Below are 27516 nucleotides of genomic sequence, written 5' to 3'. Positions count from 1 at the left end.
GTGATCTATTTTAAGTGTTTATTTCTGTTATTATTGGTGATTATGAAGCTTACAGCCAATGAAAACCCAAAATCCAGTGTCTCAGAATATTAGAATATTATATATATATATATTATAAGATCAAGTGGTACTTTTGGTACACATTGTGGGCAGTGTGCCAAGTCCTGCTAAAAAAAGGGGAAGCAAATTAAATAATAATAATAAAATTTACTGATGATAAGTGATGGTTTGGAGAGACATGTCTGTCATCTGCTGGTGTTGATCCACTGTGTTTTATTATCAAGTCTAAAGTCAGTGCAGTTTTGTTTTCCCACAAAATCTTACAGCACTTCATATCTTACAGCTTCCCTCTGCTACTGATAACTTTTATGAACATGAGGATTTAATTTTCCAGCAGGACTTGGCGCACTGCACACACTGCCAACAGTACCAATTGGTCTTATTATATAATATTAACACTGATTTTTTGGTTTTATTCATTGGCTGTAAGCTTCATATTCACCAACAATAAAATAAATAAACACTTAAAATAGACCATTCTGTGTTTAATACAGCTATATAATATATATTTCATATAGATGTCATATATGTTTCACATTTTAAACTGAATTTCTGAAATAAAGTAACTTTTCAATGATATGCTATTTTTTTGAGGTACATAGTACAAGAGTAATTAACTCTTAAAGAGCTGTTTTAATCATCTTTACCCTTTCAAACCTGACTTGTGTTCTAGTGATGAAAAAATATATGAATTCTGTTTCTGTGTGTAATGTGCTAAAAATGTAGGATTTAGTAAATGAATACATGAAATAACAAATAAATAAATAAAAATGAAACATAATGTTTGTATTTTGTCTGTTTATTGCAGTGCAGTCATTTGTTCAACACTTAAAAAAATCATTTATTTATTTCATATAAAATTTTTAATGATATAACTTTTTTATTTAACACACATTTTAATATATAAGTTTGTATATTTTCACAAATTATTTCTAAGCAGTAAAAAACTCCTTACATGATGGGAAAAGGTGTTTACTCTCAAACATAGCTGGGATGCTACCATGCTTTACTTCAGTCTGCAGATGTGATTTTTTTAATGCGGAGGACAGGGATAAGCTGCTGTTTGATTAGCTAAAAAATGTCTGTTCTGATGAATGATGGGACTGAATTTGAAAGGGTTAAACTGTATTAAAAACATTACCTGTAAAAAAGAAATTATTTTAGCAATAACGTTTATATCTTTTATGTCTATGGCAGGTTGTCACAATTTTCCAAATCCTCGATTCGATTTTATTTCCGATTTTAGGATCACGATTCGATTCGATTCTTGATTTTCTTTTTTCTTTTTTTTACAGCAGAGAGTTTAAATTTAAATAATTTAATTAAGATATATATATAATGCAATCTAGTAGCTTTTTTTGGTAGCAGCAGTGTGCACTATTAAAACAGCAATGTGCAACATAACAAAATAAATAATAAAAAAATACAGGAACAGTCATGTACAAAATAATAGAACAATTAGAGCCTTAATAAACTGAACTCTATCCTACTATAACAGTTAAACATGAAAAATAAGACTTTAAGACTTTTTCAGTCTCTGAGAATGACAAGTTTTTTTCTTTGATAAAGATATATTATTAACTTTATCTGAGAGAAAGATGCTCCTTTAGGTACCAAAACTATTAACATATTTGAGGCTAGACAAAATAACTGTTATTTTCGTATTTTCTTTAAGTTTTTCTTTACGAAGATGAGAATGTCCACATTCTCTGGAGAAAGAGCTGCTCTTTCAGCAGTCACAATGTCCACGGCGTCGGCTATAGTGTGCTGCGATATTTGTGTAGCTTAGAGGGAGGGATCATCGATCCTCTTTTTGACTTCGAGGCTCGAGACCATGACATAATTTCGATCGATTTCAATGAATTATCGAAATCGTGACACCCCTCCTCTCTGGCTCTCTTCAGTTTGTCACATCTTCCAATGCTTCTACTGACATTTCCATATTCACAAACCCTAAGTCCCAGAATGCACCTCTCAGTCATGTGTCTCAGCCAGCCAATCAGCACCTGATTATTAGATGGGCTTCACCTGTGTTCTGAATAATTACTGGGGTTTTTTTTGTGTATAAATACAACTGCGTTTGTCCTGTTTTTTGTGAAGTATTGCCCCCTTTTTTCAGCTGCATACCGAGCGTTATTTCTATGTTTCTCTATTTCCATGTATGTCCTATTTTTTGGCTTTTGTCTCTGATTTTGTTCTCTTGGCTGTTTTTTTTTATCTGGTTTAGACCCTTGTTTCTCATTTGTTGTTTATCCCTTTTGGAATGTGATTTGGTTCTAATGTTTTGGTCAGTCTTGTTTGTGGTTTGTACTGTTGTTAGTACTCAGTTCAAGCTTGTTGGTTTAGCTCTGATTATTAAAGCTACTCTTAATTTTTACTGCAAGCGTCTCACTCCTGTTTGTGGCGTCACACAGTTCTAATGAGACCTGAACTTTTGCCTTGTATGTATTTTTAATTTTGCATAGCTATTTGGAATTAGTAGGACCTAACAAGCATTAAAAGCTAATTTTTTTTAACTAGGATTCTCGTGGTCTTGTTTTTAATCATTTGTGTGTGTGTGTCTTTGTCATGTGACCACTAGATGGTACAGCTAGTAGTGTCTCTATATGAAACCAAAAGGTCAACATTTTAATAAAATAAATATCAGGGTCTATATGGTCTACATATGAGGACACAGGGCCTCAGGAGGTTAATAATTATTTTAAAGGAAATTGTGAAATTTGTGAAAATTGTGTTTAAAGAAAAAAAACAGGCTACATAAGTTCTGCTTAAATAAATATTTGTAATTTGTCTAAGACATAAAAAGAGAGACTTTTATTTTAGATAATATCTCATTAAAACCAGAAAAAATCAGGCCTTAACCATGTTATAATAACTACAATGAACCAACTGTGTTTTTGATTCATACTAAACAAATGTTTAGCTCATGTCATGGGATATGAATTAATATTATATCCTATGACTTTTGACATAATTTATAATTTTAATTACAGTGTAACCTCAAAATAGACAATTTACGACATAGAAAGTTTAGGACTGTAGAGGGGGCTATATCTCAACCAATTGATATCCATTCAAGGACATCAAAGTCCCGCCCTTTAACAACAAGAACCAATCAGCTTTGCTGCCTTAATATGGAGATCTGCGCAAGTGCATTAGACAGAAGAAGCTGGGCATTATGAGCATTATGAAGGAAAATGCTACAAACTATTCAGTTTTTCCCTTTTTTGTCAGATTTTATCAGTGATGTAAATTAATTAGACTTGATTTAGGGCTATAATGGTAATTTAGAGTATTTTTGGTATTTTCCCCATAATAAATTATAATGCAAAAACTTGTTATATATGTAACTTCAGCAAAGTCTGGTATTAGCTTGTCAAGCAGAGACCCTGCACAGTCCCAGTCTAATGACCTAGCAGAGCTTTGAACCCAGTGAACCGAACCAGCAGGACCCCGTAACGGACTATGTTGAATCAACATTTAATGTTAAATGGTTGTGCTAATGTTAACATTTTAATGTTGAATCGACATAATGTCCTCAAACGTCTGCCTTTTGAATCAGCATTTTACACTATATAATTTTTAAAAACAGCTGGATGGAGGAATGAAAAAATGATGTGACTTCTATTTGCAGTAACTGCTTTTTAATTTGGCACCAATTATTCACCATACTTGGGGTCCATACTTGTTTTATTAGTTTACATAGGATTTTCTACTTTTAATGAGCTATTTTTTTAATCAACACCAAATCCAACATTGATTCAACCATAACACCAACACTGATCAACGTTGAAATGCCCGCTGGGACATTTATCACCACAGAGTTCCCATATCCCAGCAGTCTGATCTGCCTGATTACTAGAAGAGTGTAAAAAAAGAGAGAAGAAAAAAGTTGAAAAAGATGTGATATAGTTGATGTGATAAATCTGTTAATATGTCTTTGTGTGAAGTAAAAATAAATAAATTGGAGAAATAAATAAAAAATTAACATGTGTCACACTGTCTAGATTTTAGAAAAGGAGTAAATAAATAATGCACTTATATACAGTACAGGCCAAAAGTTTGGACACACCTTCTCTTTTTCAATGTGTTTTCTTTATCATCACTATGTACATTGTAGATTCTCACTGAAGGCATCAAAACTATGAATGAACACATGTGGAGTTTTATATACTTAACAAAAAATTGTGAAACAACTAAAAACATAAATAAATATATATATATATATATATATATATATATATATATATATATATATATATATATATATATATATATATATATTCTAGTTTCTTCAAAATCGCCCCCCTTTGCTCTGATTACTGTTTGCACACTCTTGACATCATTCTCATTCTCATTTGTATTGATGAATTTCTAGTCCAGACAGTAATTAATAGGCAGTCAGTGTTTTTTTCCAATCATGCTCTTTTTATTGCACATCAGGACATTATCAGCTACATTCAGCTTTTTTGTCACATGCTTTTGAAGAGAGGGTCCTGAGCGAAGACCTCCTTGATGAGCTTGTTCTCAGTCTTGAAGTCTGCAGGACAGTCTTTGGACAGGCCGGCGGGGAAGGGCTTGATGGTGGGCTCCCTCTCTCCGGGGATCTGGGGGTCCGGGTGCAGGGCCAGCGTGGTGGGCTGTGCCGGATCTGCCACGGGCTCCAGGGGGAAGGCGGGGAGGGTCATGGGCTTGTCCATGGAGGGGAGGAAGTAGACCACGCCCTCGGGCCGCTTGGCCACAGTGTCGTGCTGGTGCTCGTGGTGGTGGTGGTGGTGCTCGTGCTCGTGGAGATGCGCGTGTTTGTGCTCGTGATCCAGCGCCAGTTCGTGGTCGTGCTCGTGGGTTTCCTCGTTGCCGTGGCCGTAGTTGTGATGGGGGTGCTTGCCCTGGTCCTGGGTGTGGTTGTGGGCTTTGACGTGGTGGGCGTGGCCGTGATCGTGGTCGTGACTGTGGTCGTGAGAGTGGGCGTGGCTGTGGGAGTGGCCGTGACCCTCGCTGTGTTCGTGCGTGTGGTGGTGGCCGGAGTCCTGGGAGTGGTCGTGGGCGTGCGAGGCCTTGTGGTCGTGGTCGTGGGCGTGGCCTTGGGCGTGGTCATGGTCGTGTGAGTGAGTGTGAGTGTGGGAGTGGGTGTGGTCATGAGTGTGGTCATGCCCTAAAGACTTATCACCGATGTTGCTGTGGCTGTGATCCAGCTCTCCTCCCAGCAGATGCCTCTTCTTCTCCTCCTCGGCAGCCTGGAAGATAAGATTAGTAAGCAGGAGCATCACATTAATTAATTTCTTATAAGGAATAACCGTACATCAATCACACTAAATAATAAAGCATTGGTCAAAAACAACCAAAAAAAATACAAAAATATAAATATTTTGCAATAGTATTTTTTTTGCTGCATCAATTTCTAATAGAATTAGATTGATCCAACGAAGTATTTTCATCCCAATTTCTTTTTTGAACTGTTGCTGATGCTGTAGCATTTCCGAGTAGCATCACAGCGCCGCGGTTCAGATACATCAGCTCACAGACGCAGCACTGCCCTGATCCACATCACCCTAGGAGTGATGAGGGGAAAGAGAGAGTGCCATCTACTGTACTCACCCAGAGAGAGAGCAAGACCAACTGTGCTCTCTTGGGGCTCCGACAGCTGATGGCAAGCTGCATGACCGGGATTCGAACCAGCGGTCTCCCGATCATAATAGTATAGGGTTTTAGATCGCTGGACCACTCTGAGCCCCATTAAAAGCATTCTTAAATAACATGAACTTGATAACTGCACAGTAACCAAAAAATAAAATAATAAATTACTGCTAAAATATAAATAATTAAGTTGCCAGGAAATTAATTTAGCTTTTTAGTAATTAATGGAATATATTAAGTTTGGACTAGAGGCAGCGAAATGTGTTAAAACTTTTTTTTTTTAATTAATATTTAGTATTTTTTTTTGAGAAATCAGGTATTATTATTTATTTTATTTTGTTTTTATTCGTATTTTATTATTTATTTTCATTTTTTGTGAACATTAAAGGAGTTAACAAACTAATTTTATTTGGGATGAGTAATGCGTTACTATTTTTTTTATGCTAATTAATTACATCACAAGTTTGACCCCAAATCACAGAATATTGCTGTGATTAATCTGATTAAATGTTTTAATCGATTGACACTACTAACAAAAAAATAAATAAAATGTATTTATTTACACGGAAACACTTTCTATGAATTTCACAGACTCAATAATCATACCCATAACATGTTATAATGCATTTGTAAGGCATTATAAATGTGAGTATAAATATTTATAAAGATGTATAACACATAGCATAATGTTCATTATACTTATATATGAATATATGAATTGTGTTCATAATCATCATACAATCATTAGCTGTGTTTATAAGGTGTTATATGTTAATATCACTCGTGATAAAACACTCTAGAATTACACTTTATTACACTATATTACATATTATAATAGCTTATAGTAATATGTAAATGTATCATACTGTGCCATTTTACACTCTAAGTAAAGTGACATATATATATATAATAATTTAACCCAGATGTGTTATATATAGTATTACAAGAACAGCTTTTGATCACATTTCATAATGCATAATAAATATAGCTATATTGTGTTATACATTTTTATAAATATTAAAAAATATATAGAATTTTTTTTATTGCCTTATAAATGCTTTATTGTGTGTTAAATTAAAATGTTTAAATAATGTAATAAATATGACATTCCTAAAAAGTGTTGCTAATTATTTATACTTATACTTATATTTGTTTAATTTATTATGACATTAAAATATAAGGGCCGTTTTCTTAACAGGGATTGATGTTAATCTTTTACTACACTGCATTTAAATGAGGATTTCCCATTTACAGGAAAACATAGTCTAGGACTATGCAACCGTTAATAATGTACAATTATACGAAAAAAATAAGGTAGAAATGTGTTTGATTGTGTGATTGTTCATTGCAAGGCCTTATATACTGATTCATTAATTTTACCTCAGGTTCGAAGATTTCACACTCCACACTCAGGTGCTCGTTTCCATTGGATCGAGAAAGGCTGGCTTTGCAAAGACCCTTGTGCTGAGGATAAAAAAACAATGATTTACTGCCATATTTCTTTTATAATACATTGTATTGTGTCTCACATTCACTGTGGCATTGTTTCAATAAGCTTCTGCAACGTCACAAAATGTATTTTTATTTCAATCCAGTGTTTCATTAATTAAATTTTTCACCAATATTTCAAGATCTTTCAGCAGCATTGATGATGGTAGAGTCTGACCACTGCACAAAGCAGCTCTTCTCTGTCCAGCACATCCCAAAGATTCTCAATGAGGTTAAGGACTGGACTCTGTGCTGAACTCTCTCTCAATCCATGTGTGAAAATTATGATCTTATGCTCCCTGAACCCTGAACTCTTTCACAATTTCAGACCCATGAATCCTGACATTGTCATCTTGGAATATGAAGATAAAATCCATTGATGGAATAAGCTGTTCTATATTCAGTATATTCAGGTAGTCAGCTGACCTCATTCTTTCAGCACATACTCTTGCTGAACCTAAACCTGCAGACCAACTGTAGCATCAACCAACCCCACATAATTTACTTACTTAAATCCAGATGGAGATTTTATTTTAGCCAGGCAGTGTATATAGATACGTCCTTGACCTGAATTTTGTATATCATTCACTACACAACACATAATGCAAAAAAAAAAAAAAAAAGGCAATTTTACTTACTGCAAACTCGCAGACCATGACGTCACATTTTGAAATCTCAGCTAAATCAGTGTTGTTGGAGCAGACTGTCTCCTGGATGGTGAACTCCACGCTGTAAAAGGTCATAATCCCTCCCTGCAAAATACAGGAAATACAGAAGTGAATGAAATGTCATTTATTAACTGTCTGCTAGTTTTTTAGATCTGTTTGTGTTGTGCCCGGATCATGATTTTAGCCTGATTTTGACCTGGTTTTGTCGGCGCCGACTAGCATGTTAGAATTTTTTGTATTTTATCGCTAGTTTGACACATGCTGCTCCACGACGTGCTCCCTGACGCTGACCAATAGGAAGACAGAACGCTCTGTTGCGCACTGATTAAACATGGGAAAAGAAAGTGGCACAGTGCTCCTGCAGTTCTCTGGACCAGAGAAAGAGAAGAACGATATCGGTAACACTTTCTATGAATGTCATCTCTATTAGCTTTTAACCACATTCATAACATATTACAATGCATTCATAAAGCATCATAAACATGGCTATAAATATTTATAAAAATGCATGACCCATTATAGCCATGTTTATTAAGCATTATAACTTGTGATCATAATGCATTATAAGGTGTGTTTATAATATATATATGTTAAAATAGTATATATTTTATATATATAGTATTATAAGTTGGAAGCTTTTGTTGATGAGTTATACATTTTTATAAATACGTATAGCCATGTTGATAATGCCTCATGAATGCATTATAATGTGTTATGAGCATGTTTCTAGAGTTTTTTTAACACAAAAGGGCTTCCATCACGCTAAGCGCTTCTGTAGCTATAACCGTCAGATTCTATCCCCCTCCCCTGCAATTACCTACGAACTCACGCAAGGACGTGGATGATGATTGGTCGGTGACTAACGTGTAGTCTTGCCAGTACCCCAAGAACGACACGTAGCGAAGATACCTGCTTAATCTGACATAGTGAACATTGTGAGGGACAAAAATTGTGTGTAGTCTGAGCTCGGCATTAGATAAAGCTGTTACCTGGCTGGTAGCTCTGGTGATGTTAAGGGGAATAAAGTAGTTAGCAGGCATGTGCTCCTTGTTAAATTTCTCCATGCCCAGCTTCATCGTCTTTTGGACTTCTTCATGATCCAGAGGGAACAGAACCGGACAGTCAGGGCAGACCGCTGCAATTTTGGAGGCGGGGACTGAAAAATAAAGCAGATATGTCTTTATTAGTATCAATATCATTCTGTTAGGATTATTAACACAGCAGGCACTTTATCTTTGGCTATGTTCACATTAAAAGCCTATCACTTGATTCAATATAATAAATTCCAGCTGTTTTGCTCAGACCAGATTTGTTTGTTTTGATGATTTATTCTTTTTTACTAAAAAAGGACCAAAACTGCCAAAAAAATAAAATAAATAAAAACATAAGTAAATCATTTGAAAGTAATATGGAGATTAAAACTGTAAGTAGTCATTATAATTGATATAAAAATAAATACCTATACATAAAAATAAATATGTTTATGAGTTTCTTTTTTTTTTGTTTATTTGATTCTGCATTCAATTATTTCACGATTTATTTATTTATTTCCTTGTCCTTATATGATAATGAAGTGTTTTTTATGTACACATAATTGAGTGCATAAAAAAATATTTATGTAAATAAATAGACAAATGAATCAAAAGAAAAAATTAAACAATGTTAATAAAGAAACCCATAAATAAGAACTTATTAAGATATTTATTTTATGTACATGTATTTATTTTTATATTCATTTTAATTATTCTTTACCGTTTTATTCACAATATTACTGTTATTGAGTGATTTACTTAAGTTTTTATTCATGTATTTATTTTTAATTTTGGCAGTTTTGGTCCTCTATATTTTATCTGCCTGTAATGTGAGAATGTTTCTGTTAGTGGAAGAGCATGCCTGGGCACACTGATACATTCGTGCAGAGTATCGTGATGGTGCATAAAATCAACCTTGCATGGCGCGAAACACACAAAATGCATGTACTAATTCTCTTAAATAATCATGGGTGTGGTTAATTTTGGGCGTATCGTGAAATAAACCAATCAGTGTGTCAGTTGTCATTCTCTTTAAGAGTGAGCAGGTGAGCTCTGACTTTGGCACATTCGTATCTTAACAGTGCTGCGCTTTTTGCGCGTCTCAGGAGAGACAGATACTGATCTGCTCGTTCAAGCAGTGAAGATTCACCAGTAGCTCATTTAAGGGAACAGCAATGTTATTTTATTCTTTATTCTGTTTATTGTTGAGTTAAAACTCTGGTTTGTGCTCTGCAGTGCGTCCGTGTGTCATTTTAAACATTTTTAAAGAGCCATATGCAAGTGATTCTTTATCATAGAGAAGAAATATTACAACGGCAAAGAATCAAATAAGCAAATAAGTCTTTTTTTTTTAGTTGGTTCTGGCTTGCAAACAGGCAAATACAATTTATTAAATTAAATATTTTTGTCACATGCCCATATAGTAAAAATGATGAGTTTCTTTGATTTTACCAAATTAAAAACCTCTGGAATATAATCCAGAGGAAGATTGATGATCACAAACCATCAAACCAAACTGAACTGCTTAACCTACTTCTGCACCAGGAGTAAAGCAGCATAAAGTTATCCAAAAGCAGTGTGTAAGACTGGTGGAGAACATGATGCCAAGATGCTTGAAAAAAAAACTGTGATTAAAAACTTCAAAAAACTTCATGAATATGAAGCATGAAGTAGTTTTCTTTGCATTATTTAAGGTCTGAAAGCTCTGCATCCTTTTTTGTTATTTCAGCCATTTCTCATTTTCTGCAAATAAATGCTCTAAATGACAATTTTTTTATGGAATTTGGGAAAAATGTTGACTGTAGTTTATAGAATAAAACAACAATGTTCATTTTATTTAAATATATACCTATAAATAGCAAAATCAGAGAAACTGATTCAGAAACTGAAGTGCTCTCTTTATTTTTTCTAGAGCTGTATATATAATCCAGGACCACGTATGACTTATGACTAGTTAAATTAAATCTAACTTAAAGCGATTATTAATGTAATGTGAATGCAGCCATATGGAGAGAAATTAGTGCCAAATTGAAAAGCAAACAGAACAGTGGAAAATGTAAATGCAATCCACAAAATGCATTGATTTTCCACAGTGATATATGTAACACTTCCCCTTATTGAGTTTTACTCTGACTTGTTTCTCAGCCCCACCCCAATTTCAGTAGTGGGTTCTGATTGGACAGTGGTTATACCTTTTTTGGCACAAATTCTGCGCTGCTCCTAGACGAAATGCAATCCTGTGCAGTGTGATTTGCGTTTGTACTTTTGCAGAGCCACACAGTGGAATTGCAGTGCAGTTGAGCTGATTTAAAGCATTTTGTTTTAAAATTGTAAATTCTTGCATATTTTTTAATAAAGAGATTAAGTGCAGTGAAATGTAATGTAATAGTGAGTTTGCATTATCTTTTGGCACATATTCTGCATGTTAGTGAGGAAAAAAGCAATACATCTTGTGAATTGCATTTACATTTTATTCCAAGCTGGTGTTTCCTTTTAATTTTGCACTATTTCCTCTCCATACAGCTGTACTGGTGTTTGTGTGAGACAGAAACAGAGCTTGTGTTTGTGCTGTTTTTTTACCAGGCCGGACTCCACAGCTGTATTTGTAGAGGCGAGACACTCTGTGAACTCTATTGATGTACATCACCGCCTTACACTGACCATAAACCTGAATATCACAAGAGAAACACACACACACACAGTGATCACATTTAGTGTTTAGAGGTAAAACAGTTTTAGTTTCAGAAGTTTACATTTTTTGCACCCTGATAAAAAAATGCTAATGATAAAAAACACTTTCTATATATTTATACTTTTATACATACTTATAACACATTGCATTCAAAAGACATTACCGTATAAACATGGCTATAAATATTTATAAAAGATTAAGACTACATATCTATGTTTATTATGAATTATTAATTGTGATCATAATACATCAGCTTTATAAGATGTTAAAAAAGCCACAAAATATTATAATAAATTACGGTATATTAATTTATAAAGTTTTATATTGGTTGTTGTACATGCTAATATAAACTGACCGATGTCCATAATGGGAATATATTAAAGTAACAGAAATATGTTATTTTAATCCTATATTTTAATCCTAATGTGTACCATATGATGCATTAACATCACAATTCATAATGTATAATGAACACGACTAATATATGTTATACATTGTTATAAATATACATAACCATGTTTATAATGTTTTGTTATGAATGCATTATAATGTGTTTTAATTTGTTAAAGGTTCATAGAAAGTGTTACTGGAGAAATTTACAAACATTGGAAAAATGCACAGTTCTAAATCTCATTGACTGTATTTTAATTTAACTGCAAGTGTATTTAAAATATGTGTTTAATTACTGGAAGTAGTACATATATGGTCCACCTAAATAAAGTATATATCAAAAGTTTGGACATGTGTTGCTTTCTTTTAATGATTTACATATTACATAAATTTAATATTAAAGGCTATATTAAAGACATACGGGAATACATGTAGAATTATTCTATATTATATTACAGTTAGTTTTGACCCCGCAAAGGGATTTGCTGAGAGGTGTTCTATGAGGGCCATTATCAGCCAGTAATGCACTGTAACCGAACCTCTCCATACAGGTAACCTAGCAACGATGCAGTGCTTACAAGCCAAACAGCACAGCAGCTACAAACAGAGCAGCAATGGAACTATTTTAACTCACTGAGTTTTTATAACCAAACAGAGCCTATTTTCTCCTCCTCTTTAACTCAAAATTTCAGTAAACAGTGATAATGGAACTGTGGTATAAATGCAATAATAAACTCGAGGTTTGTGCTATAACCTGTAATATTGGCACTGCCAATATTAGACATTATAGCACTCCTTCTTGTGTATTATTTCTTAAGTGTTAAACAAATCAGAATGTTTTCTACTTTAGATTCTTCTATGGATCACTTTTCTCTTTGAGGACAGATCTGCAGACTCTTGGTGAGTTTTTAATCTCAGTGTCTTCATGAGGGAGAGTCACCGGAACGGAATAGTTTTCTCAGCATCTTGAAGATAGGAGTTCCTGGAGGTGCTGAACAATAGTTGCTGCTTTTTTCCATATGTGTCCCTTAATTATTTTCATGTTTTTAATATTAATCTAAAATGTAGAAAATTAATTAAATAAAGCAAAAAAATATATGAGAAAGTGCGTCCAAACTTTTGAGTGGTACCTTATATTTTAAATAGTTCCGTTTTAGTGCAATAGTTCCATTTAAACACACTGATCAATAATGTGCATTGTAGCATAATAAAGTTCATAATACAGTTGAATCTATGTTTTTCACTAGGGCGCTTTAAATTGTGTAAAATAGTGAGTAATTACCGGATTTTCACCAATATCTCGAACACTGCAGTTCCTCCAGTTCTTCTTGCTGAGGACGTGACACTTGGTCTCCAGGACATCGATTGTTAGATAATACACAACTCCAGTTTCCCCCTGCAGACCAACAAAACACACACACACACACACACACACACACACACACACACACACACAGAGCAGATAAAGCAGAGTTTAATTACTGGTGTCAAATAAAATAACTGAGAGCAAGGAATCTTGAGTATTGTTTTTACTTCACTACTGTACTTAAGTACTAAAATACTGTATCTGTATCTACTGGAGTATCATTTTTACATTACTACTGTACTTAAGTACTAAAATACTGGATCTGTATCTACTGAAGTATTATTTTTACATTACTACTGTACTTAAGTACTAAAATGCTGTATCTGTATCTCCTGGAGTATTATTAATTTATGGTACTTCACTATTGTACTTAAGTACTAAAATACTGTATCTGTATCTACTGGAGTATCATTTTTACATTACTACTGTACTTAAGTACTAAAATACTGTATCTGTATCTACTGAAGTATTATTTTTACTTCACTACTTACACTTTTACTTACACTTTTACAGTTACTTTATATACCAATAATAAGCAGTTAATAGATGTACTTTAAGAGGACAGCAGTGCCAAATAGTGATCTCACATTAATTTACACTGTTAAACCTCTGATATTTCTGGATGCTTATCTTCCTTTATCTTCTAATCATACCTTGGTGTATATTAACATAAAATAACATGAAATAATTAAACTTTCTATACTATTTTATGGGGATTTGTTAGTTTTTTACTATTGAAAACAAAGTAGGATAAGTTGTATGTGTTGTAACTACTTATCAGTGGTTTATAAAGTATTTACAACCTGATTATTAACCATTAGAAATCTCATAACCCTCATAGGCTACTTATAAACCCTTTATAAAGGAGCCTTGTTTTAAAGTGGTACCAAAATCTTGAGCTTAAAGAACACTTGAACTTTTACTCAAGTCAGTTTTTTAATAGTAGTCTGAGTCAACTCAACACTTGTAGTCTGAATCAGTTGTATTTACATTTACTTTCAGTTCTCTGAATAAATTGCATTATTTACTAGGTCCTAATTTTGCACTAAACATTTTTACCTATTTATACTAAAAGGTTTACATTTTTGTATATAGTTTCCATTGAGTATCCTAAATAAAAGGGGTTTCTCATCATTTTGTAGAATAACTCTTTATTATAACATTTGTTAAAAGTATATATCTACGTTCGTAAATCAGTTTGGGTATTAGTTGGAATATTATTGGACCTGATCAAAACACTGAAAGGCATAGGCTTCTAGAGGTGTGATTATTGATCATCAAGAAAAATAAATCCGCCTGATGCTGTTTCTTCATGTATTTTGTCAAAGTAATAATTAATAAACCATGTAATTAACTCAATCATCAATATTCTTATGCTTTATTACTCATAAACACTCTAGTCTAACCATTTTTGAAAAGATATATGTGAATATATTTAATGTCTATACATTCAAAAATAAGTAAAAAAAAAAAAAAAAACAGGCGCTTGGTAAAATTTTGAGCAAAGCATGATCAGTTCTGGGAAAATATAACAATTCTGCTTCCTTTTACATTTTAAATGATTATATTTTTGAGCAGCCGTATGTCTTCTGCAGTAAAAGAGATCAGTGCATATGTCTGTCTGATATAATTACTGTGTTATAAGACCTGAAAGAGGAACTGAAAACAAAAACGGAGAAAAAACTCAAACACCAAAACAGCCTAGGTTAACTGTAATTCTACAAAAGTCTCTATAGGGTGGGTTTTTATTCACTTTAGCAATATTGTCCCCCCAAAGGTCAAACCCACTCATAGCCTTTGCTGTTAACCTACAGTATTGAACAGAAAACACTCACGTGGCGCATCTGGTGGACGTTGCTGAGGCGCTCCATGCTGAAGACGTATCCCTCGCTGCGCTCCTGGTTGATTTTGTCCATGGCCTGAGCTGCAGCTGCCGTAGCTAAGCCGTCCTTGCAGGAACTGGGGGGCGTTTTGTTGGCGGGGGCTCCGTGTGCGCAGGCGACCGCCAGCAGCAGCAGCAGCAGCAGCAGCTGCACACACCGTTTCATACTGCGGCTGCTCTCTTCCATTCTCTGTCTATAACACACACACACACTCTCACACACACCACGAAGATCAGGGAACCAGCATCAAGGCTTTTATAGCCCCCACAGCCCCCCCAACACCACCAACACCCCCAGCAGCAGCATCAGCCTTGAGCCTTGAGCCTTGAGCCTTGGATCCACCCAGTCAGTAAACAAGACCCCTATTCTCCTGCTCTGAAAGACCCCTGTGATCCCATTCAATTCCAATCAATCAGCCACTCCAATCAGCCCACAGTCCCCGCAACTCACTGTTTACAGACAGGCTTCAAACTACCCATTGATCAGTGAGCAGGATTAGATGGTGATTGATTCATCTTTGAATAGCTTCATTTACAAAAGTCATGTGACTTTTTTTTATGCTTCTGTTGCTACTTACAGTACAAATGCTGGCTATACTAAACCATGGTTCCATTATTTGAGTTTACCAATACTTAAATCCATTTGAAGGCAAATACAAGTGCATCTAAAACAAAAACAAAAAATCAATATCATTTAAAACTACTTTATTACTTTATTTCAGTAATTCTCAGTTGAAAATGTGAAACACATATATTATATAGATGTATTAAACACACAAAGTGATCTATTTTAAGTGTTTAAAGTGTTTGTATTTCATTTGCTGTTGAAGATTATGGTTTAAAGCCAATGGAAACCTAAAAATCAGTGTCTTAGCAAATTAGAATATTATATAGAATATTATAAGTTTACCTAAGGTAGCCCGGGGTGGTGGGGGTGTGATCACTACACACTGATAATGAGTGTCAGAAATTGGAGAAAACACCCAGTATGCGAATAGATTGTGCCAGAAGCCAATAGAAAAGAAACTGCCAATGGCAACAGACTGAACTCATTTATTATAAGCTGATTCAACTCAAAGATCTCTGTTCGAATATACTAGTGCAGTAATTTATTCTGAATGTGAACATCATATATTACGTATATAGATGTATTACACACAGATTTATCTATTTTAAGAGTTTATTTCATTAATTGTTGATGATTATGGTTTAAAGCCAATGAAAACCCAAATGTATCAGTATCTCAGAAATTAGAATATTATATAATTTAGACCAATTGGTACTTTTGGCAGTGTAGGCAGTGAGCCAAGTCCTGCTGGAAAATAAAATCCGCATCTCCATAAAAGTTGTTTTCAGCAGAGAGAAGCTGTAAGATATGAACAGTGTTGGGCACGTTACTTTGAAAAAGTAATTAGTTATAGTTACTCGTTACTTCTCCAAAAAAGTAACTGAGTTACTAACGGAGTTACTCCACTATAAAAGTAATTAGTTACCAGTAAAAGTAACTATCCCGTTACTTTTTATTATTCGCCCGTCAAAAAAAGGAAATCAATTATGCATTTACTATTATTATTAGAAAAATAACAAAAAATAACAAACGAAAATAAACCCAAAATGTTGACAAAAATATAATCTAACGAATTTCAAAAAAATAAAACGAAATTCTCCACACAACCAAAGAAAATTACTAAAACTTGTAATACTGAAAAAAGCGGAAAAACGCGTCTGGGGATGAAATTTAACAAACCAAGCCACACTCAAAAGAAATATGTATATATAAAACAAAATAATGGACAAAAACAACAATTTAATGCCCGTTAAAATGGTATTAATATAACAGCTTCACCAAAAGAGAATAGAGCTTAGATCGTGCCCAAAAAATCCGACCCAGCCGGAGCCCGTGCACATTCTGCCCAAGCCCGAACCATAAACTGTCATTATGAGCCTGACCCGATCCGCCCCATAAACTGTCTGTTTTCGGGCTGATTGAATGAGCGAAATATAATCAGAATTATGTTAATTAACACTGTAACATAGAAGCATAGAACTATTATTTAATTTAAATGATTTTTAAGAACAGCTACACACAATGCTGCAAGTCAAACGCGGAGGCGTTCACGTGCGCCCAGAGCTACGTGATTACAGTTTTCATTTTTATTATAGTTTAATTTTATTTTGTTTTAATTTTTTCTGTTCATTTTAGGGTGGGCTTGCTAGCGCGAGCGCTTTACACAAGAACTAACGGACCACGAGTGCCGCGCGCTCGGCACAACAACTCCCGCTGTACAACTCCGCTGTACAACAGCGCTTATAAATAAATTAAACACAAAAATGAGGGTATTCTATCAGTAATTTCAGTTCGTTTTAGTTAGTTTTATAAACACAAAATACAGTTCGAGATAGTTATGTTTTTCCTTTTAATTACCGTTTTTATTAGATTCAGTTAACACAAATGTTTTTCACTTTCAGTTTTCGCTATTTCGTTCGCTTTAGTGAACAATAATAATTGGTTACTTAGCAACATTGTGATTATCACACCAGAGCTTTATATAAAATAAAAATAGGAGCCTGATTTCGGGTCGGTCCTCAGGTCAGGTGGGATTCGGGCAGAGAATCTAAGCTCTAAAATAGAAAGCAGCAGCACCACAAAAACCGGAGCAGCTAAAAAGAGCTTAACGTCCTTAATTCGGAACTTGGGTTGTCCACGGCAATCACTGAATTGATTAGAGCACGCAAATCGTCACAATTGTGCCTCACTTCACCACGCCAAACCACAGGCACAGCGGCCAGAAGCTCAAGTTCACCGGACAGAGGAGGGGTTAACCAGGGCAAAGCGAAATAAAAAATAAAAGTTCATAGAGCTGCTAAAGTAACGTGCAGTAACGGGGTGTCGGAAATGGTAACGGCGTTATAGTTACAGTCATAGTAATTAGTTAGATTACTCGTTACTGAAAAAAAGTAACGGCGTTAGTAACGCCGTTAGTTTTAACGCCGTTACTCCCAACACTGGATATGAAGTGCTGTAAGATTTTGTGTGAAAACAAAACTGCACTGACTTTAGACTTGATAATAAAACACAGTGGATCAACACCAGCAGATGACATGTCTCTTTATCCAAACATCAGTAAATTTTACATTTTATTTCTAAATCAAGGGAGCAGAATCTGGAGGAAGAGTGGAGAGACACACAGTCCAAACTGCTTGAGGTCTAGTGTGACGTTTCCACCACTAAACCCTAAACCATATATTTTTCCAATAATAGCTGAAATGTGTTAATTTGACGTAAGGAAACATAGCAGTCCTGCTTAATTTTTTTATAAACTTTCCTAACCTTTAAAAAATGCTTTTATTGTGATAATTTCAGCCTCTGCAGCTCCTCTCAGGTTATATAACTGTGCTATAGGTGAGGATAGGTGAGTACATGACTTCTGGTAGAGAATTTTTAATACATTATCAGAGATTGTTGGTATTTCTTTTCCAGTAGATAAAGAAGTTTGTCTATTGGGTAATTTTACCAACCCGACCCTTAAAAATGGTTCTGCTTTAAGGCTTACTGAAATCCTTTTAATAGCAGCTACATTTTAAGTTGCTCGTACCTGGAAACTTGAGATTAATATTTCTTTCCAAATATGGATTTCTGAAATTATTCTTTGTATACCCCTAGAAAAGATCACCTACCTTTTGAGAAACAAATTGGATATGTTTCACAAGGTGTGGCAGCCCTTCTTTGACTACATGGAAAAAGACTCCTTTGTACACTAGGTCGACCTAATTTGTATTAATCATATTCATACTTAATTTTAACTATATTATACTGTATAATTATTTATTTATTTGTATTTGTATCTTTTTCTCTTCTTTTTGTTGTTTAATTAAATATTCCCATGTTTTCTACTGTTGTGTATTATGTTGAAAAGAAAAAAAGCAAACTAAATTAAATATACTTTAAAAAGAAAATGTTTGTATTTCTTTTGCTGTTGATGATTGTGGTTAAAAGCCAAAAATTAAACCCAAAAGTGAGTGTCTTAGCAAATTTATAAAAGAATATTATATAGAATATTAAAAGTTTACCTAAGGTAGCCCAGGGTGGTGGGGGTGTGATTACTACACACTGATAGTGAGTGTCAGAAATTGCCAATAAATTAAAATAAAAACCAGTGTCTCAAAAACGTAGAATATTATATAATTAAGACCAATTGGTACTTTTGGCAGTGTGGGCAGTGTGCCAAGTCCTGCTGGAAAATAAAATCCACATCTCCATAAAAGTTGTCAGTAGCAGAGGGAAGCTGTAAGATATGAAGTTCTGTAAGATTTTGTGGGAAAACAAAACTGCACTGACTTTAGACTTAATAATAAAACACAGTGGATCAACACCAGCAGATGACAGACATGACTCTCTAAATCATCACTGACCATCAGTAAATTTTACATTTCATTTAAGGGAAATCAAGGGATCAGAGTCTGGAGGAAGAGTGGAGACACACACAGTCCAAACTGCTTGAGGTCTAGTGTGAAGTTTCCACCAATCAGTGATGGTTTGCAGTTACTGTATTACTTTATCAGATTACATGATTAAGGACTGAGTCTCAGTTTCAGCAGAGAAGAGAAAAAATAGAGAAGGTCTGACAAGAGAAGAAGGGCAGTAATAAAGTCATTGCTAAGATTGTCTGGATCTTACAGCACTGTAGCTACTGGACAACTAAACAATAGGAGTGTTTAACTGGTAGCATTTATGAATTGTTTAATGACAAATCTTTTTTCTTTTTATTCATATTTTCCTGAATTAAATCAGTAAAAATGTGAGGTCCAAAATATTTTTTCTCATCCAATATGTTTCTAAAGAGCCACTAATCCCTAAACCATATTTTTTTTTCATTAACAGCTGAAATGTGTTAATTTCAAGTAATGAAACATATCAGTCCTGCCTAATTTTTTTTATACATTTTATTGTAGAATGATCTGTATCTGCAGCTCCTCTCAGGTTATATAACTGTGCTATAGGTGAGGATGATGTGTTTATGTACTTTGGTATGCAGACACATCACAATATGCAAATCAGTCAATCAATAATACACACGCCCCCCTGCTGACAACGTCCAATCATCTGCCTCTCACTACTGCTATCGGAGGCACACTGCTGCTTCCTCCTGCCCCTCCTCTAAACCCATACATCACCCAGTGCCCCTCCCAAACTACCACTCCCATTTATTTTTTTAGCTCAGAAGTCAGAAAAACAGGGGGTTTAGTCACTTTTTAAAAAGACAAAATGAAGACAGTACCACATGTTGATTATTATCAAAGATTTTGATTTGGAGTTTTATTGTGTTTATGATATGAAGTTGCTGCAAATGAAAATGTAAAATATACTGTATTATTCATTATAATTTTTTTTGACAGGTCCTGCTCATTTTAACATACTGTATAAAAGTTCCCTAAAAAAACAAGGCTTATATTAGACCTCCAGGACCGAAGCTAGGGAAAGGGCATATAGGATAAACGGAGGGAGGAATCTTCACAAAACCGTGGCAGAGTGGGAAGGGGAACTCTGCACCATCCTTAGATCCTGGAGGAGTCGGTTTGCCGGCGGGCAGCAGCTGGTGAGGGGATCGAGTGGGCTTGGGGCCTTTATCTTTCGGTTGGTGAGGGTGGCCTGCGTGAGGAGGAGGACCACCTCCATGAGGAGGACCACCGCGAGGAGGACCACCGCGAGGAGGACCACCGTGAGGAGGACCACCGTGAGGTGGAGGACCTCCGTGATGTGGAGGACGTCCATGAGGAGGAGGACCACGGTGATGAGGACCACCGTGAAAAGGAGGAGGTCGGATGAAACAGTCTTTTCGTGGATGGGGCGGTGGGCCAGATGGACTAGCAGGACGAGTGTGATCACCTGGACGTTTACCGTGTTCCTTGTGCTCATGGGAACCTTGGCCTGGACCGTGTTCCATTCGCTCGTGTGAACCTGAATGGCCGTGGTGACCTCTCTTTTGTCCGCAGCGTTTCGGTTTGAAGCCAATTTGTGTTGAATTCTAAAATATAAAACAAAAAAAATATATATAAATTAAACCAGACTGTACAAATCCAAGATATGTTGTGTAAAAACAGTGTAAAAATGGTATTCAATTTTGATTTATCTGATGACTCTTAGAAACTGGAGAAAACTGCTACAGGAAGAGTTGCGTCTGGCTGACCCACATGGAAACAGCAGCTTTAGCCTTTAGCTCAGATTAACATGGACATAAAGGACTGAGTCTCAGTTTCAGCAGAGAAGAGAAGAATTAGACTAAATCTGACAGGAGAAAAAGTGCAGTAATAAAGTCATTGATGAGATAAAGATAAAATAAAAAATAGCTTGTCTGGTTCATGCAGCACTGCAGCTACTGGACAACTAAACAATAGGAATGGGAATGTTCTAAAAAAATTGACTTAAATCAGTACAAATGCAAGACAAGTTGTGTAAAATCTAAAACTTGATTGAATTTTGATTAGTCTAAAGAATTTTTGTATGATATGAACCTAATCATGCATTTGTGGATTGCACAGTGAACTATGTTCACAGAAAGTAAAGGATGTTTTTCCAAGCACAGACTGTTTTTCCAGTGGGACATTCCAGGATTTTGGTACATTTCCTGTCCCACTACTTAAATTTCAAATGTACATATCCAAAATATCTAAATTACAATTTTCTTTGTGAAAAATGTACTTGTTTTAAGAGAAACTGTAAAATATGGTGGAAAAATAAGCTCCTAAGATATTATTCAAAAGACCGAATACTTTTAGACTACCTCAAAAAATGGCCGTTTTCTCTTGTCCCACTCATTGGGTGACCAACTCCTTTGGCAAATTTAACAAATAAAATAAGCTCTAAATAAATGACTTCCTCTTGTATATTGTTGATATGCATCTCATTTACTCATGAAAACAACTTCTTTGGTCTACATTGTTTTGCATGTTACAGTTTTTATGCTATTAAGTTGTGTCCCACAACATGCGCTCAACCCTGTTACCATAAGGAATTTTACCTGCAGAGAAAGAGTTACAAATATTTATCTACTGGCACAAAGGAAGTGACATCACAAGGACATTTTCTGCCCACATGGCAAGACCAAGAGTAAGTGCTCTAACAATTTTCAAGATTTTTTTTCCAAATATGTTTGTCCAAGTTGTGTGTGTCACTCAGTGAACGCAACCCTGTTACTCATATTGTAAGACTAATAATGAGTAGAGTAAAATTTACTTTATATACTTATATAACCATGTTTGTCCTTGATCTTGTATACATAGCTAAATTTTACAGTTAGCATCTGTTCCTGGGGTAAACCACAACTTAGCCTAGATTTGCAACCCTGTTACTCGCAACCCTGTTACTGTAAGTTACCAAATATATTGCATAATCTAATTTAAAAAAACTGCTTTGATACCTGAGCTTGACGAATCAAACTTTTTGATAGTCTATTACCTGTATTTAATAAATATATGACTAAAAATGATCAAATTTTCAGAAGTGACCACCCCTGAAATGTACCAAAATCCTGTAACGTCCCCAGTACAGAATCATGCCTGTTAGTGCACCTGAGGACAAGAAGATCACCAGCATCCAATTCTGAGTGTCAGCTTTCATTTTCATAAAACGTCTTACTTTTAACATACAGTATAATATGTGTTCTGCATTCTATTGTAAATAAAAAATGAGTCTATGAAATCAATGATTACACTGATTTACATTTTACACAGTGTCCCAACTTTTCTGAAATTGTGGTTATGTGGTTATATGTAAATATGTGAAGGAAATGTTGCATACCTGAGCTTCATAAATCTCACAGGTCACAGTCAAGCTTCCATTTCCAAGTTGGGTTGATTTGCAGAATCCATGACGCTTTAGAAAAAAAAGAGGAAAGATATCAGTGCTAGATACTCACTCATCAATAAAAATCATTTTTAAATGGGGTATTATTTAGAAACTGGACTGTAAACCAATGTAAACCAGTATAATTAGATACTGTATTTATTCAGGAAATGAGCGTAAAGTTCTCTGAGTGCTCTTACAGTCTCTTGTGAACACTTGGGCTTGCATGCAGGTTTTTCCTCTGGTTTCGTCTGGTCTGAACACTCAGTTTCCACTAGGGCAAATTCAGCAAAGTAGGTCTGTCCGAACATCATGTTATGCTGAAACAAAATACATAAAAAACATTGAAAGAGAGTCTATATCTTAAAGATAATTCACAGACATGGTGCATTTCTTTTAACCCTTGTGTGGTGTTCATATTTTTGTTACTCGTTTACTTTGTTACTTGTATTTAATTCAGCAAAATTAAGCAATTCTACATTAAAATGCTTTACACATGCTCGCTTCACCTAAATTGCAAGCAATATAAACAGCTTACATGGTTAATATTTGCCCTTTACCTTTCTTATGTTACATTTCTTTCAAAAAGTGCTACTCTTTTTTTTATTAGTTTTTTTTATAAAATGTAAAAGAAAATGAATTAAACTCAAGATATGAGTAGAACATTTGTTTAGTTTCGAATTTACAAATGAAGCAATGTTTATTAGCCCTTGGCCAAACATACTGTATGTAATATAAATGTGTGTGTGTGGGGGGGGGGGGGTGGGAGGGGGTACAGTGTGTGTTTATGGAAAATGTGTTTTGATATATGTTTTTCACAAAAAATGAGCCAATGCCAATGAGTTTGAGTTAGAATTTTTTTTTTTTAGTATCATTTGATGAAAAATGAAAACGGGTCCCACAGACCCGAACACCACACAAGGGTTAAAGGTCTCAAAAGTATCTACATTCATTACTCTGTAGGTAGAAGATAGAATAGATACTAGAGTTTAATAAAATACTTCTGTAGAAGTTAAAGAAGTATAAACTCAAGCTTTTTACTCTTTAAGTAAAAGTGTTTAAAAAGTACTGGATTCAAAATTACTTCAAGTATACAAGTAAAAGTAATATAAGAGGAAAAAATAAAGCCATTAAGAATAAAATCTTAGGCCACGCCCACAGAGTCCTATAGTGCACTACTAACCCCCCTCCACTCCACAAAACACATTTTACTAAAAACCATAATGAATATCTATAATGTTAAAATATTAAAATGTTAATATTGATAATATAATTTGGGATTTTGCACAAGGCTGTTCTCTAGTGTTTCAGCTGCATATATGCTCCATTGTAAATGAATGTATTTTATTTAGTAGAAAGTAAATATATTAAAGTTAAAGAAGTTTAGTTGGGCTGGAGTTTATCTGGAGTTCTCTTAAGTCTCTGCACGGATCATCTTCATACTAGACTACATATGTCTGCTATGTTCTTGCTGGAGTGTGTGTGTGTGTGGGGGGGGGGGTGCAGGTGTGATGGATCACAGTATAAACCAATATGGAGTCGGAATGGTATATGTTTATACTCATACCACTTATACTTATATAGTATACTTATACTTATATACTCTACATCCAATCACAATCAGATTCACTCTATCTGGATGGAGGAGAGATTTATCTGGAATTTATCAGGTTTTACTGAGCGATGAGAAGCTGGAATGAAAAAGAGCTGAAATGAAACAGGAGTAACGAGGCTGTTTTTATTAAAATGTAAGGAGGAGAAAGTTCAGATATGAGATTGTGTGAAAATGTAAAAATAATTATTTCAGTAAAGTATAGATAACAAACATTTCTTCTTAAGTAAGGTAATTAAGTATTTGTAATTTGTAGTTTTACACTTCTGAACTCTTTATAGAACATAGATTTCACAGTTCGGAACATCACAGTAATATTCCTAAAACGTTTAATTTTTTAAAAAATGTCTTTAGGATGTTTTTAGAGTGCTTTCATTTTTTTTTTTTTACATTTTTAAACATTCTGATCACATCACTGCAACGTCACTTGTGTCATTGTTTTACTTTTTTGTTTTAGGAAATGGTACTTGTAACGTTTACATAATGTTAGTGTTCTTTTAGCTGGCAAATGTTCTAATAACGTTGTGCTGCTAAGTATTATTATTATTATTATTTATGTCTCAAATTCAAAAAGTTCAGCAACCTAGCTGCTGCTGATTAAGTAGTTTTGTGATTTTTGTATGTCATCAGAAAGGGGTCAGATGGTGCAGAAATGAATTATTATTGACCATTCCTTAATTCCTCTGTGATGGGGAGCTGAAATTAACTTTTATTAGATTTTATTTTGTTTAAATTTTGCCGTTCCACCTTAAATGCTGCGGACGTTTTCATCTGTTGCACCATTTAAGGTGGAATGAGAAATTTAGCTTGCTAGATAGCTACTTTTATGCTTATTAAAGAAGTAGAAAACATCAAAACTACATATTAAACTATGGCAATATATGTGTTTATTATCATTTATAAGGAAAATACTCTAATTTTTAGTTTCTTTGGTCTCTTGTTTGGAGTGTTCCTCTGAAAAATCTCAGTTAAAAGCCCTAGAACTTCCCTAAACAACCTATAAACAATCAGTACACCCCAACCATAAGCGTGAACATGCAAAACAGGGGGGCAGGGCTAAGTGGTAAGGCTAAAGGGCTTAAATGCGATCGTGCCTTGGTCTCTCCTTTTCTCTCTTTTTTGCCACTATAGGGGGCACCTTAGAGTGCATGGAGCTATTTGTGTAGGGGCAGTTGCCCCCCCTGCCCATGCCACCCTAAGTCTAGCAGTGTTCCTCATGAACACAGCCTTCCTCTGCCTTACCTGTGTGGTCAGTCTGCCTACTTCCAGTAACTTAAAGTACTTTGTGAAGTCGGAGTCCTTGTTGAATTTCTCGACAGCAGCTTTCACACTCTCCAGGCCTCTGCTGTCATGCAGGGGCAGAAGAGCGGGGCAATCGGGGCAGATTTTAGCCACCTCTACGTTTGAAACTGGGGAAAAAACAAGACAAACAGGAGCCTTTTAAATCCTTTGTATTTGGTAACATTAAGAGAAAATCTGATAAAATCTGAGGCTGTTAGTACCTGGTTCTGTGTCGCAGGTGAATTGTTTGATGCCTGTTTTAGGTCCACCCCCGCATACGGTCACGTTGCATTTCGCCGTTACTTTCTTTTTGAAGGTGAAGCATTGGAATAAAAAAATAATAATTAAGTGAAGGAGAAGTGAATAAATATGTTTTTACAGTGTTTCTATTACAAAATATACGAAATTAAACTTAAGGCTCACTGAGAGATATGAGATTATCGTACTTACTGTCTCATGAAATGGCCTGATTTCACATTCATCCAAAGGTTTGGGGTTCACAACGTGGCACTTGGTCTCCTCCAAGGTCACTGCCATCAGTACGTCACAGCTTTTACCCTGCAAGAGGTTTGGGTTTATAGGTGACTTGTCCTGTGGAAATTTAGGCTATATATATATAGTAGGGGTGGGACAAAATATCAATATCGCTATATATTGTATTGATTTAATTTTTTAAATATATATATACATTCATTTCAGATTTTTCCCATTTTTTGAACTGCTTCTGATGCAGCATTGCCGAGTAGCATCCCAGCGCTAACGCTCGGAGAAAACCGCAGCGTCTCGGTTCTGATACATCAGCTCACAGACTCCTCGTGCCTCCAGGCGCCACCTTTGAGTGTGATGGGGAGAGAGCGCCATCTACCAACCCGGAGGAAGCAAGCCCAATTGCGTTGACAGCTGATAGCAGAGCTACATAAACGGGATTCAAACCTGTGACCTCCCGTTCATAGTGGCAGCGCTTTAGACCGCTGGACCACTCGGCACCCTATTGATTTAATGTCTGATACATTATGAATAAGTGGAAACAAAGGCTCTTTAAACTTTATACTAAGACTTGCACCCCCAATGTGATGTACTAAAGTTACTGCTTCATTACTCCACATGGTGGCGCTATAATCAAATGAATAAAAAAAAGAGTACTGGTAGTCAAATTTTGTAACACTGATACCAATTAATACTGCACATCATTTCTGTTATATGATTGTTTTGCGATATATTGAGTATCAAAGATCGTAATCGTAATTGTAAAACCATCATATGCATATATAACTCTAAAATTAAAAGAATGCACATCACACTCAGACTCACCTCGTTTTCCGGTTTACGGCTCTCCTTCTTGACCAGTTTGAATTTGTATCCATGGTGATGTAGGTCATTGATGAACTGCACCGCTTCCTCGAGGGCCTGATCGTCCTTGTCCACCTGACACTGGTAGGTCTCATTAGAGCTCTGTGCGAGCAGCACCTGCAACAGGGCTGCTAGAATCAACAGCCGTCTCATGGTGCAAACTGGAGATCACCACGGCACATCCACATTCACCATGAGACTGATCCAGCCGGAGCC

The 27516-nt window shown here is 35.2% G+C and overlaps 2 protein-coding genes across 2 annotated transcripts; both read right to left on the bottom strand.

The window, feature by feature from the left end:
• Nucleotides 1-4467: 4467 nt before the first annotated feature.
• Nucleotides 4468-15457, bottom strand: fetub (fetuin B). The gene is made up of 7 exons (XM_049465762.1): nt 15168-15457; nt 13249-13362; nt 11465-11552; nt 8843-9009; nt 7824-7937; nt 7078-7161; nt 4468-5297 (listed from the first exon to the last, which is right to left on the bottom strand). Exons 1-7 carry the CDS (start codon nt 15399-15401, stop codon nt 4533-4535), a joined length of 1566 nt encoding a protein of 521 aa, XP_049321719.1. The 5' UTR covers nt 15402-15457; the 3' UTR covers nt 4468-4532.
• Nucleotides 15458-20499: 5042 nt separating this feature from the next.
• On the bottom strand, nt 20500-27516 carry ahsg1 (alpha-2-HS-glycoprotein 1). Its single transcript, XM_022669546.2, has 7 exons — nt 27262-27516; nt 26401-26508; nt 26172-26256; nt 25912-26078; nt 23258-23377; nt 23013-23087; nt 20500-21240 (listed from the first exon to the last, which is right to left on the bottom strand). Exons 1-7 carry the CDS (start codon nt 27451-27453, stop codon nt 20662-20664), a joined length of 1326 nt encoding a protein of 441 aa, XP_022525267.1. The 5' UTR covers nt 27454-27516; the 3' UTR covers nt 20500-20661.

This window comes from Astyanax mexicanus, chromosome 16 (genome assembly GCF_023375975.1).
Source record: "Astyanax mexicanus isolate ESR-SI-001 chromosome 16, AstMex3_surface, whole genome shotgun sequence".
NCBI classification, from domain to species: Eukaryota; Metazoa; Chordata; class Actinopteri; order Characiformes; family Acestrorhamphidae; genus Astyanax; species Astyanax mexicanus.
The sequence above is the reverse complement of the archived record's forward strand: the minus strand, read 5'-3'. Positions and strand labels throughout refer to the sequence as shown.

Bases quoted from the DNA above. Each gene is read 5' to 3' on its own strand.
- fetub (XM_049465762.1), bottom strand. From the start codon at position 15,401: ATGGAAGAGAGCAGCCGCAGTATGAAACGGTGTGTGCAGCTGCTGCTG. The intron at 11,553-13,248 runs GTAATTACTCAC...TGTGATATTCAG, and splicing joins GAGATATTGGTGAAAATCCG to GTTTATGGTCAGTGTAAGGC. The intron at 7,162-7,823 runs GTAAGTAAAATT...TTTTATCCTCAG, and splicing joins TCATGGTCTGCGAGTTTGCA to CACAAGGGTCTTTGCAAAGC.
- ahsg1 (XM_022669546.2), bottom strand. From the start codon at position 27,453: ATGAGACGGCTGTTGATTCTAGCAGCCCTGTTGCAGGTGCTGCTCGCA. The intron at 26,257-26,400 runs GTAAGTACGATA...ACCTTCAAAAAG, and splicing joins TCAGGCCATTTCATGAGACA to AAAGTAACGGCGAAATGCAA. The intron at 21,241-23,012 runs GTATGCAACATT...TTTATATTTTAG, and splicing joins GTGAGATTTATGAAGCTCAG to AATTCAACACAAATTGGCTT.